Below are 13,608 nucleotides of genomic sequence, written 5' to 3' on the forward strand. Positions count from 1 at the left end.
GTGGTTTTGGCCTTCTATTAGAGCATTACAATTTTGGTGTAGGGTTTTGTTTTAAAACCCCCTTCCCCCTCCTTAACGTCTTTATCTCTCTCTCTCTCTTTTCTCTCTCAATCTCTCTTCCCGCTATCCCATCTAGTTGCCATTGCCCCCAAGCCCATCTCTCTCTCTCTCTCTCTCGCCCTGGGCACCGAGTGGACAGCCCTGGGGGCCAATCCACTCATAGCCGTCTAGACCCCCACATGCCCACAAGGGGTAGGGTCGAGGCCTCGTGGCCAACTTTCACTTCATAAATGTGATACCTCAAATTTATTAGAGTTTTTATTTATTTATTTAGAGACATTTAATTTTATATGTTAAAGATTTTCAAATTTTGTAATAGTTTTGAAGGGAAAAATAGGTTTTGGGCTAAGTTGCCCAAAAAATTACAACGGCCCAAAAGCAGGTTCTTGGCCTTAATGGGCTATGGGACCCATTGAGGCCCTTGTGTGAGGGCGGATGGCCCTGGGGCACCGTCTCAAGCAGGAGGGGGTGTGGGTGTGAGTGGTTAAGGGATAAAATTATTAGGATGGAAAATAATATTTTGAAGTACAAATTTGAGAAAACAGTAATAAAATTAAGGAAAAGAAAAACATCATCTCAATTAATTTCTTCAAAACAAAGAAAATACAATCTTTCACTCTCACGAGTCTGCACAAGAAAACCCCACAACAAAGGATCCAAACAGAGCAACAAATCAAATTACATTATTTATATTTTACTTCTGCCAAAGAATGAAACTTTCAATTTGACTATATTCCCCCCCAACTCAAATAACTTAGAATGTAACAATGAACGAATCAAAATAATAAATTTCTCTCCCACTTTTTTTTCATCTGTCCTCTGCCCTACACATGAATCCAAGACAAATTAGTAGCTTTTGTTGATCTTGTACCAATGCAAAACCCTCTTCTTCTTGCTTGAAGTGTTCACAATCGTGAGGACAACTTTCCCAGGTTAATTCATTGGTTCTAAAACTGTTGCGAATAGGTCCTTCTTGATATCCCATCTTCTTTGCCTTCTGCACAATGATAGTGTAAGAGCCCTCATCGATCAGAACGAATTCCTCCTTGTAATTCACTTCCCAGCCTAAAACACTCAAATCCCAAACAAATGTGCTTCCAACCTGCCACCATTTTTAATCTTTTATCAAAGCTCCAAGTAACATCAATCCATGTTAACATCAAGAGTAAAAGAACCATATTTGGTTCCTCCAATGGTTTTAGTTGATCCAGCCTTCATTATGAGTTCTGAAGCCACGCTATCTTTGCCGGAGAACGATTAACTTTTCAGGAATCCTCCATCGGAATGTACCTGTGCAATGAAGAATCGGGTTAACTTTGTCAGCTTCGAATGGGTAGGAAATATAAGCAACTGTCAACAATTTCAAGAATTTTCCCTTTTTTAGGATATCTCATATATTTTAGCCTACTTTAAAAGTGAGAAAGTTTCATGTAGTAAAAATTCTAATTATTTAATTTGAATTTCCTGGCTTAAATTTAAAAATTCTAGATAATAAAATAACCTAAGAATTATAGAGGATTTTAAAAATCAGAATTTTTATATAGAATATTAACCCACCTAATCTTTACTTAAATCGCAAGATATCCATGCATAACGCGGTACAATATTGACAACAATGATCCGTGCTGACCATCATGATCTTCTTATTCTTCTTTTTAAATGTTTTCCCCTTCTCACTGGCTAGCAGTGCCCATCAATGTCAAAAGTGCAGAAAACGAAAGCATTATTAGCGCTTATGACCGGAAATATGTTTCAAAGACTTCCTTTTTAAAATCTCATAATTAATTAATTAGCAATTCATCATGAGTCTCGCTCGATCATGTATTCATATATAACCAAATTATAAACCAACGGATCCAAAATATAATTGATATAAATAATGAGAAAGATTTGAACATGATAATCATGATCATGTCAGAAAATAAATATTGTTTTTGTATGATCTCCATGAACATATATGCATGTCTCATTAATATATATATATATATATATATCTGTGAAAATTAACCTGAAAAATTTACAATCCAGTGTGTGTGCGTACTGCATGTGTGTATCCATATATAGCCGTTAGCCGTGCATATTAAATGGAAGCTCAATAGGTGAAAATAGGTAGAGAAAAAGGCGTTATCGCCGAGTACATGCAATCTTTAATTTAGAGATCATATAGATCTCTAAATGTCACCATTAATCACCAAGTTGAAAGAGCCGGAATGCTTTGTTCAGTCCTGAAGAAATTAGTAGGATCGATCATAGTCTTCACATGAACCAACCTGTTAAAGTTCCTCTTGAAATATTTAGCACCCCATATACTTGCCCGTCTATAGCTTGTCTTGCCTTCCTTACTATTTGTTCCTATGTCAAGGTCCCTATAATTGATGTATGCAGCTCTTGGAGATTTCGAAACATAGTTAGCCATGTAACTGTACAGCCAGCCTCCTTATCCAACTTATATGCCGCCCAGATGATGCAATTCCTTCATCTTCCCAATTGACCAAGTATTGGATTTTGTAGATATTACCAGCTCTACGGGGGAAAGGAATTGTAGACTCTGAAATTTCTCTCATTTTCTGCCCATAGGGAGTGAAGATCAATAATGCTGTTTCTGCCTCTTTCTCATAAAATCTCTCCCAAATCCCTTCCAAGCCAGCTTCGGGAATAGGTTCCATCACATAGATTTGGCATTGAAAAAGGGTCTTATTAGAGGAGTCCTGTTTAGTAGAACATCAAGGGTTGTTTAGCGCATGCCCATGCCTAAGCAGTCCACAATGATTGTTTAGCGCTCAGCAGGTAACTGCATTTGCAGTTACCAATTGAATGCAAATTAAATGCATTCATACTAATATTTGCCTATAAATTGATGCTCCCAGCGAGAGCCTCATACACATCAAAGAAGAAGAGAAAAGAGAGAGAGCTAGGACAGCTCTAAGAGAAAAGAAGAGAGTTGAGTGGAGTGGAGTGTGATCCTTCACTTCTGTAATATTTTCTTGTGTTCTACTATTTATTAGTGAAACTATTTTCTGTAGATGTAGGCAGTTGCCGAACCACGTTAAATTTTTGGTGTCATTAAATGCGTGGGTGTGCTCTTTTATTTTCATTTTTATTTATTCCGCTATGTTGATTTCCCCAACAGAATTGGCACCAGTAAACACAACGTAAATGAATAGATCTTCATGAACTTTGTTTGCAACATGTTGCCACCGATAAACAAGCTTGGTTGCATTTTGTTCCAAGTTCCTATTAACTGTCAATACAGTCACAGTTGATGGAACATGAACCAGCTTGATTTTCCATGCAACAATGATTCCAAAACTGGACCCTCCACCTCCTCGAATGGCCCAAAACAAATCATCCCCCATGGATTTTCTGTCAAGGATTCTACCCTTGACGTCAATCATATGTGCGTCAATAATATTATCTGCAGCAAGGCCATATTTGCGCATCAAGGTGCCATATCCTCCCCCACTGAAGTGCCATATTTGCAAAGTTCTGCCGGAAAGCCAAAATTTATACTTTTCTCGGCAATCCTATAATAAACTTCACCAATAATGGCGCCGGATTCAACCCAAGCCGTGCCATCTTCTGCATCAACACTAATTGATCGAAGATTTATCATATCGATTATGAGAAATGGAACATCAGATACATAAGACAGGCCCTCATAATCATGACCACCGCTTCTAACTTTGATTTGCAGGCCATTCTTTTGGGAACCAATTAATGGCTGCTTGAATTTGGGAGACATGCAATGGCATAACAATGACTAGAGGTTTCGGGGTGGCAGGTTTCGGAGAATTCCAATACAGATGAATATGAGGAATTGGCGGGGGTGTAAATGACTTGAGAAATTGAGGAGGTACTGGAGTTTCCAGCATGAAGGGTCTGGCATTGAAGGAAGTCGTCATTAGTGTAAGCCGAAGTTGCCCATAGAAATGAGAAAAAAGTAAAAACAAATGCAAGCGCTGATGTCCTAAGAAACTTTATTCTTGTCTGTGTTTCTGCGCTAGAAATTGGATGCTAGCATCATTATTTATTAATTTTGTGTTATGAGGAGGATCCACTGCTTGTTTAAGAATTGGAAATTTAATGTACGTGAACGTTACGGCGGTATTATCTTTTGCATGTTGTATTTTCTAAGGTTAATTTGCAGCTGACCATTCCAACATCCAGATTGGAGAGATGAATCGCCACAAGAAATTAAATAGGTCGGAACAGAGAAAATTTGAAGCTAGCGTACGTCTGCAAGTAGTAAAGTCCAAATTGCATGGCAACTTTGACAATATTGAACTTTGACAATGTAACTTGTCACTTTTCTTCACCAAATTTCTTTTGTGTAAATTTTGGATTCTTTCTAAATATTCATACATACATACATACGTGTATATATCTATATATATATATATGCATACATATATACATGATATGGATAGATCACACACAAACACGTGTGAATATAATATCAATAAGAGTCATTATAAGAAAACTGTTTATTTATGGTCGGCTATTTCCTGTAAAAATAATTATTTCCTGTTAAAATAAATTAATTTATTTTCATTACAAATAATCATTCTAGTCTCAAATAATCCGTTATAAATGCTCGTTTTGATTCTACTTAAAGATTTTATTAATTTTAAAGTAGTTCTCGTACAGACTTTTCTTTAAGAAGAAGCAGATAAATTAATATATTTTAATTGGCAATGCTTTAATTTAGAATTCTAGATAGTAAAATACCCTCAAGTATATATGGATATATAGAGCTCGTATTTTTATCTAATATTATTTTTGTATAAGCCACCTAATCATTTATTTTAATTGCAATTAATTTATCCATAGAAGTATATTAGACAATGATCGTGGATTTTTTCCACCTTCTGCTAACCATATGTCAAATTTTTGTTGAAAAGGAAAGCATTTTTTAGCAGCTCGCTTCTTGTGACTAGCAATTGTCAGAGACTTTCTTTGTAGTTCTGAATATTATATATAATCGAGCTAAGGCCTCGTTGATAATGATATAAAATGAGATGAGATAAAATAAGATAACTTTAGATGAGTTGAATAAAATATTATTATAATATTATTACTATTTTAGAATTTAAAAAAGTTGAATTGTTTATTATATTTTGTGAAGAAATTTGAAAAACTTATAAGGATGAGATGGATATATAGAGCTCATATTTTTATCTAATATTATTTTTGTATAAGCCACCTAATCATTTATTTTAATTGCAATTAATTTATCCATAGAAGTATATTAGACAATGATCGTGGATTTTTTCCACCTTCTGCTAACCATATGTCAAATTTTTGTTGAAAAGGAAAGCATTTTTTAGCAGCTCGCTTCTTGTGACTAGCAATTGTCAGAGACTTTCTTTGTAGTTCTGAATATTATATATAATCGAGCTAAGGTCTCGTTGATAATGATATAAAAAGAGATGAGATAAAATAAGATAATTTTAGATGAGTTGAATAAAATATTATTATAATATTATTTTTTAATATTATTACTATTTTAGAATTTAAAAAACTTGAATTGTTTATTATATTTTGTGAAGAAATTTGAAAAAATTATAAGGATGAGATGGATATATAGAGCTTGTATTTTTATCTAATATTATTTTTGTATAAGCCACCTAATCATTTATTTTAATTGCAATTAATTTATCCATAGAAATATATTAGACAATGATCGTGGATTTTTTCCACCTTCTGCTAACCATATGTCAAATTTTTGTTGAAAAGGAAAGCATTTTTTAGCAGCTCGCTTCTTGTGACTAGCAATTGTCAGAGACTTTCTTTGTAGTTCTGAATATTATATATAATCGAGCTAAGGCCTCGTTGATAATGATATAAAATGAGATGAGATAAAATAAGATAATTTTAGATGAGTTGAATAAAATATTATTATAATATTATTTTTTAATATTATTACTATTTTAGAATTTAAAAAAGTTGAATTGTTTATTATATTTTGTGAAGAAATTTGAAAAAATTATAAGGATGAGATGAAATGAGAGATTTATGTATCCAAATGAGACTAAGAGCTGGTTAGTGATGTAATTGAGTATCATTACATCATAACCATACCAAACCAACATATCAAAATATATAATTGACGTAAACGAAAACTATATGTATTATTAATGGAACATAAACATGTCACAAAATACAATATTTATTTTTCTTTATATATATATATATATGCATCATCATCAGCAGACTATATGCCTCAATTTGTGGAATCCCTATTATTTTACAATGCACATAAAATATATATAGATATATAGACTTTATGATATGTGCTTATTAAATGGAATAATAGGTAAAACATGATAGAGAGGATTTATTGTTGAGTACAATATCTTCTGTAATTAATATCACCTCTCACCAGGATAAAAGAGCCGGGATGCTTTGTTCATTCCTGAAGAAATTAGTGGGATCGACCATGGTCTTCACATGAACCAACCTGTTAAAGTTGCTCTTGAAATATTTAGTACCCCATGTACTTGCCCGTCTATAGCTTGTGTTGCCTTCCTTACTATTTGTTCCTATGTCAAGGTCCCTATAGTTGACGTATGCAGCTCTTGGAGATTTTGAAACATAGGCAGCCATGTAACTGTAAAGCCTTCTGATCCAACTTACATGTCTCTCGGATGCCGCAATTCCTTCTTCTTCCCAATACACCAAGTGTTGGATTTTGTAGATGTTACCAACTCTATGTGGGAAAGGAATTGCAGATTCCGAGATTTCACTCATTCTTCCCCCATACGGACTCAGGATCAAAACTGCTTCCTCGGCCTCTTTTTGGTAAAATCTCTCCCAAATCCCTTCCAACCCAACTTCTGGAATAGGTTCCATCACGTAGTCAGATTTTGCTTTGAAAAAAGTTGGTCTTGTTAGAGGAGTCCTGCTTAGCAGTACATCCAAGGATTCCCCACTTGGAAACCCCGCGAAGTAGAGGATTGATTCAATCCAGCTCATTTCAGTGCAATCTTCTCTTACCAAACCGAGTTCAGGGAAGCTCTCTTGCATCAATGAAAGGAGATTATCTATCCCTCCGAGATACAAGGAATTAAATGAAGCTTGTATTGTTCTCCTCCCTTCTTGGCTAGAATTAGCAGCACTTAAGATGACGCGAATGAATAGGTCTTCATCAAGCTTGTCTGCAACATATTGCCACCGATGAACAAGCTTGGTTGCATTTTGTTCCAAGTTCCTATTAACTGTGAATACAGTCACAGTTGATGGAACATGGACCAGCTTGATTTTCCACGCAACAATGACTCCAAAGCTGGCCCCTCCTCCTCCTCGAATGGCCCAAAATAGATCTTCTCCCATGGATTCTCTGTCAAGGATTCTGCCCTTAACATCAATCATTTGGGCGTCAACAATATTATCTGCAGCAAGGCCATATTTGCGCAACATGGTGCCGTACCCTCCCCCACTGAAGTGTCCACCAACACCCACAGTCGGGCAAACTCCCGCCGGAAAGCCAAAGTTTCTACTTTTCTCGGCAATCCTATAGTATACTTCACCGATAATGGCACCGGCTTCAACCCATGCAGTTGCATTTTCTACATCAACATTGATTGAACGAAGATTTATCAGATCGATTATGACAAATGGAACATAAGAAACATAAGAAAGGCCCTCATAATCATGACCACCGCTTCTAACTCTTATTTGCATGCCATGTTTTTGGGAACACTTAATGGTTGCTTGAATTTGGGAGACATGCAATGGCGTAATAATGACTAGAGGTTTCGGGGTGGCTGGTGTTGAGAATCTAGGATTTTGTATGGAAAATTCCAATACAGATGAATATGAGGAATTGAATGGGGTGTAAATGACTTGAGAAATTGAGGAGGTGGAGTTTCCAGCATGAAGGGTCAGGCATTGAAGGAAGTCTTCATGAGTGTGAGCCGAAGTTGCCCATAAAAATGAGAAAAGAAGTGTAATAACAAATGGAATAAGCACTGAAGAGCTAACGGGCTTCATTTTTGTTTGTGTTTCTGTGCTAAAAACAGGATGCGAGCTTCCTTATTTATAGTTTTATGAGGAGATGTAGTATACGTAATTTGTTGAATACTTGCAAATTTCGTACATAGAAAGAGAGAAAATTCGCAGCTATCGTGCACGTAGTAATTCCCAAATTGCATGGACCCTACGAACTTGTACTTATTTTCTTATATGATAGAGTTGTTTACGTACGAATTTCTGCTTTCTGAATTTCTTTCTATATACTGCGAAACAATTGCGGAACACGCAAGGACTAGGCATACTGCATATGTGTCAGATGCTTCTAACAATGGGCCGGCATGCAGGAATTTTTCCATTTATTTGAAAATGAAATTTTCAGAACCTCTGACCGTTGAGTTCCAGACAAAACGACCTTTTCCTAGCTAATTCTTCAGAGCTAGCTACCGTAATTTTTTAAATTTAGTCAAAGCAGCTTATAATTAAAGAAAAAGTCAAAGAACTTTGAAAAAGTCCTAATTATGGAGATTAATGATCAGTGCATTATGCAAACTTCAAATCGATATATATATATATGAGAAATTTTATATAGAAGTTTTATATCACACACATTCATTTAAGCAATATATAATTTGTCATTGTTTCTCTTCTATCTTAATACTTAAATATGTGTATGTTTAAATATATTAGAATGATAAAAATAACAAATTACATGTTGATCAATTGGTAGTGTGTGGTGTAAAGCTTCATATATATATATATATATATATATATATTTATATATATATAGTAGCGTTCTCTTTTTTATATTAATAAAATCTTTCCTACTTATTAAAAAAAAAAGTCAATATATTTTTTTACAAATGAAATAAATGGATTTTCGTGGCCAAGATAGTTTTTATTAAAGCAATCTAGCTTAATAGCTTTGGTTGATATATATAACAAGAAAAGAATTCGTTGAGATTGATTGTAGTAAGTTGACAAATTGTTGATGAATAATATTACATTGCCTGTGTATAAGATCTTTGGTATGTTTATAAGAAATGATCAATTCTCTCTTGTAGAATAGGTTATATGCGATGAGTTAAACCCATAAATTTCTCATGATATCTAAGTCTGCCACAGAATAAATGGGAACCCATATTACTTACCTCGTGACAATAACCGAGAAAAATACTATCCAACACGTGAGGGAGGAATGAGCAATCGATTCTCTCTTATAAAATCAATTTTATGAGATGAGTTAGACTCATAAATTTCTTCACAAATAGAGATTATCACTTCCCATATAATATCGCTACATCAAAATATAGGAAAGCATGAACAGATACCAACTCTAGATAAAAGAAAAGTCATATAGAATCCCACGTTGAAGATAGTGGCGTACATGATTTGCTTCTCAAAAATGGGATGAAAGGAACCAAATTGTTAATGAATTAATAAAGCTGTCACATGAACCTCACCTGCACATTGGGAATAAGCAGTGGATGGTGGTTGGTGGATTAGCGGGCAAAGAATCTGATGGTGGGGATATAATTGTGGCAGTACTATTACTGTTTTAAATTTTGTACCGTACCAGTCAGTATGGTCGAAATTTTCCATACCAGCAACTAGGCCAATACAGGTACCACATACGTTTTGTACCAGCCCAAATACTGGCTTTACCGGCTTGTACTAGTCGTACTAGCCTCAATTTCGGCTTATACCGGCCTATATTTCGGCCTTCCTTTTTTTTCATTTTTTCAAACTACAATCTTATTATTTGACCCCCAATTCAAACTAAGGTATTTATAATTTATATATATATATGTATTTATATATAATTTATTTATATATAGACTATTATTTTGAAATATAATTTATATATATAATTTATTCATATATCGACTATTCCGAAATGGTACCGGTACCGAAATATTTCGTTCCAGTGTCTTGACCGGTACGGCTTCCAGTACGGTATTCAAAACATTGAGTGCTACACTAGCTTAGGCCTGGGGGCCGAGTACCGCTTTGCCCACCTACTCGACCCCTAGGGGTGCTACCCGTCCCAGATGACGGGGTGTGGGTGGAGGGGGTCCTCCGTCCGCACCCCCGCACCACTACTGGGCCAAAGGCCCAGAAACGGTTTATGGGCCTTTTTTGGCCCAGAAACCGCTATAATGGGCCTAAAATGGCCCAGAAACAGCTTCTGGGCCATTTTAGGCCCATAAAAATATAATTTTGTGTTTTTAAAAAAAAAAGAGTTAAAAAAAAAATTTCATGAATGAAAATAACATATACATACACAATTTTATATAATTAAGACTAATGAAGTACTACTATAGAGTATAGACTACAAGTCTACTACCTAATAAACTAATAAATAATAATAATAACTAAGCTATTACAAAAACAAAATGGAAAGTCTAAACAATTACAAAATTACAAATAAAAAAATGTCCAAGGGACATTGTATCAACATTACAAAATTACAAATAAAATATATAATACATACATCTGATAGACTGATTCAAAATTAAAAAATCTACAAAATTAATAATCTAAAAAATATGCGAGCGGTTTAGGTCTTTGACTGTGACATTTGGGGCGGCCGGATAGGTAGTCTTTGACTCTTTTGAGACTTGAGCATATGTTCATATAGCAGTGGAGGTAGACATCGTCTGAGTCGTCTCATGTGTTGCTACAACAATCAATACTAAAATTAATACTGATAAAATTGAAATGAATATAAATAAATCAAAATAATAAAATAAAAATAATAATTACCAGATGGTCCAGATCCAGACTGATCACCACCCTCTTTGTCGATCTCTTTAAAATCTAACACATCCGAAACATAAATATCATTTCCCATCGTCCAACTCTGTGTGCATATCAATGCCTCCACAGTTGTATGAGACAATGAATTACGGAAAGGATCTAATATGCACCCTCCGGTACTAAAGGCAGACTCCGAGGCAACGGTGCTAATAGGGATGGCCAATATACAACGGGCAATCTCAAAAAGGATGGGATATTTCTTTGATGCTACCTTTCACCATCCTAAAATGTCAAAATCATCATCTTCTTGAATAAGATCCGTTGACAAATAACTGTCTAACTTTGAAACCACCTCCGTAGATTGATGGACTAGTGTGGGATTATGTGCGAGGGTTTTCGTCCATGCCAATATACGCTTCTTTGTTGCCCCGGTGTCTGGAGGAGGTGTTGGGATATGTGTAGGTGTAGTAGATGTAGTACCACCCTTAATTGCATTAAACTCATCATAAAATCTATAAAGGGTATCGCGGGCCATCTCACCAATAAGATCAGTCCATGCATGATCATACGCAAGTCCCAAACCATATAACATGCCTGAAATTTTTAGGCGGGGATCAAGAATAGTAGCCACATATAACAAAATATTAAGTCTAGTCAAATCTCCCCAATACTTGTCAAATTTGACCCTCATGGTCAATTCCATCTCCCTCATCCTTAGATTGGAACCCCTACATATGTCGTCTAATTCTTCTTTCACCCTACATATTTGTTGACAAAATTCATAGCATGTAGGGTGCAAAGAAGCAGATAACTTCAACGTGACATCATAAAACAGCCCGAGAAAATCAACAAATGTAGCAACTACCTCCCAATCATCATCATTAGGCAATCCTAAACCCCCGTGCTCATCAAAGTATTTGACATATTGAATGTCTTCATCACCCAATAATTGAAAGGTTTTTTTATATTCTTGTGCCGCCTCTAACATCAAGAAGGTTGAGTTCCATCTGATGGGAACATCAGTACAAAGACCCCTCTTTGATGTTATGCCCACACTCTTCGCAGCAATCTTGAATTTCTCCAATCTAGAAGGAGAAGACCTCACAAATTTTACAGCCAATCTAACTCGTGCAACCGAATTATCAACATCTTTTAACCCCTCAGTCACAATTAGATTCAAAATATGTGCAGAACATCTAACATGCAAATATTCACCACCCAAGAATGTCTTATTTGCCTTTTTAAGATAAGTCTTCAGATATCCCAAGGCGACATCATTAGATGAGGCATTGTCAACCGAAACTGTCAAAACCCTACTCAACCTCCACTCCTTTATTGAGACATCTAAGGCCTTCCCAATTGTCTCACCCTTGTGATCAGTTATTTGACAAAACTTGATAATCTTTTTATGAAAAATCCAGTCAGAATCAATGAAATGGACAGTCAAAGACATATAATTAAAATTTTGGATAGAAGTCCAAGTATCGGTAGTGAGGCAAACTACCAAACTCGCCAATTGGCCCCTCAAAATATCTTTATCTTTCCAGTACATTTTTTTAATATCCTTTGCCACAGTGTGGCGAGAAGGAAGCATAAATCTAGGTTCCAATTCTTGGACAAATTATTGAAACCCTCTCCCATCCACAAACTGAAAAGGTAGCTCGTCTATGACAACCATACGAGCTAACTTCCTTCTACACTCATCAACATTATACTTTGTGAACCCCTTCAATGTTGAACCCCACTACTCCCATCCGCCATTTTTTTCAGTCCAATTTCTAGTCTTGATTAACCTTTTTCTACTAAAGATCTTAATATTGGACTCTTCTTGCATTGTTTCTCTAAATGAACCTTTAACTGGGATGTACCATGTTTCCTATAGTGACATCCATATATTTTCTCACAATAATTACATTTAGCTTATGGGTTATTGGGGTCACCACCCTCTAGTTTGGTAAAATAAGACCAAACTATGGAAACAGGTTTCTTACTTTCTGTGGGCTTAGGGGCGGGGCAAGGTGTATTCCCACTCCCAAGAGTTGGAGTAGGGTTAGGTTCTGGGGCAGGGGTACTGGTAGGGGCAGGGGTACTGGTAGGGGTGGGAGAACTATCAGTGAAATCTCTTTGAGAATACATTCCTGATTCCACAACACAATAAAAAAATTAAAAAAATCAATCAACATACGACATAATTCCAAACATGCACTTATCAATCACATTATTATTTCCATTAACATTGGACCTTTAAATAGTAAAATAATTATATAAAACATAACTTCAAACCCCTAAATTGAAAAACATAATTGAAACCCCTAAATTGAGTTAGGGGTTTCAATCGAAACCCCTAAATTGAGTTAGGGGTTTTGGATTGAAACCCCTAAATTGAGTTAGGGGTTCAATCTGAAACCCCTAAATTTGAGGGGGTTTCAATTGAAACCCCTAAATTGAGTTAGGGGTTTCGGATTGAAACCCCTAACTCAATTTAGGGTTTCGGATTGAACCCCTAAATCAATTTAAGGGTTCAATCCGAAACCCTAAAATTGAGGAGGTTTCAATTGAAACCCCTAAATTGAAAATTAAGGGGTTTTAATTGAAACCCCTAACTCAATTTAGGGTTTCGGATTGAACCCCTAAATCAATTTAGGGGTTCAATCCGAAACCCTAAAATTGAGGGGGTTTCAATTGAAACCCCTAAATTGAAAATTAAGGGGTTTCAATTGAAACTCCTAACTCAATTTAGGGTTTCGGATTGGAACCCTAAATTGATTTAAGGTTCCAATCTACAAACAAAAACAAACAAACAAGTACAAAGAAACA

At 35.5% G+C, this 13,608-nt stretch overlaps 1 protein-coding gene and 1 pseudogene across 1 annotated transcript; both read right to left on the reverse strand.

Annotated features, from left to right (window-relative positions):
- Nucleotides 1-2,248: 2,248 nt before the first annotated feature.
- LOC108997747 lies at nt 2,249-4,223 on the reverse strand (annotated as a pseudogene).
- A 1,955-nt stretch (nt 4,224-6,178) lies between these two features.
- Nucleotides 6,179-8,064, reverse strand: LOC108997730 (berberine bridge enzyme-like 18). The gene has a single exon (XM_018974106.2). The coding sequence runs from the start codon at nt 8,050-8,052 to the stop codon at nt 6,439-6,441; it is 1,614 nt and encodes a 537-aa protein (XP_018829651.2). The 5' UTR covers nt 8,053-8,064; the 3' UTR covers nt 6,179-6,438.
- Nucleotides 8,065-13,608: the final 5,544 nt, after the last annotated feature.

The sequence above is a fragment of the Juglans regia genome, chromosome 3 (assembly GCF_001411555.2).
Source record: "Juglans regia cultivar Chandler chromosome 3, Walnut 2.0, whole genome shotgun sequence".
Taxonomy (NCBI): domain Eukaryota; kingdom Viridiplantae; phylum Streptophyta; class Magnoliopsida; order Fagales; family Juglandaceae; genus Juglans; species Juglans regia.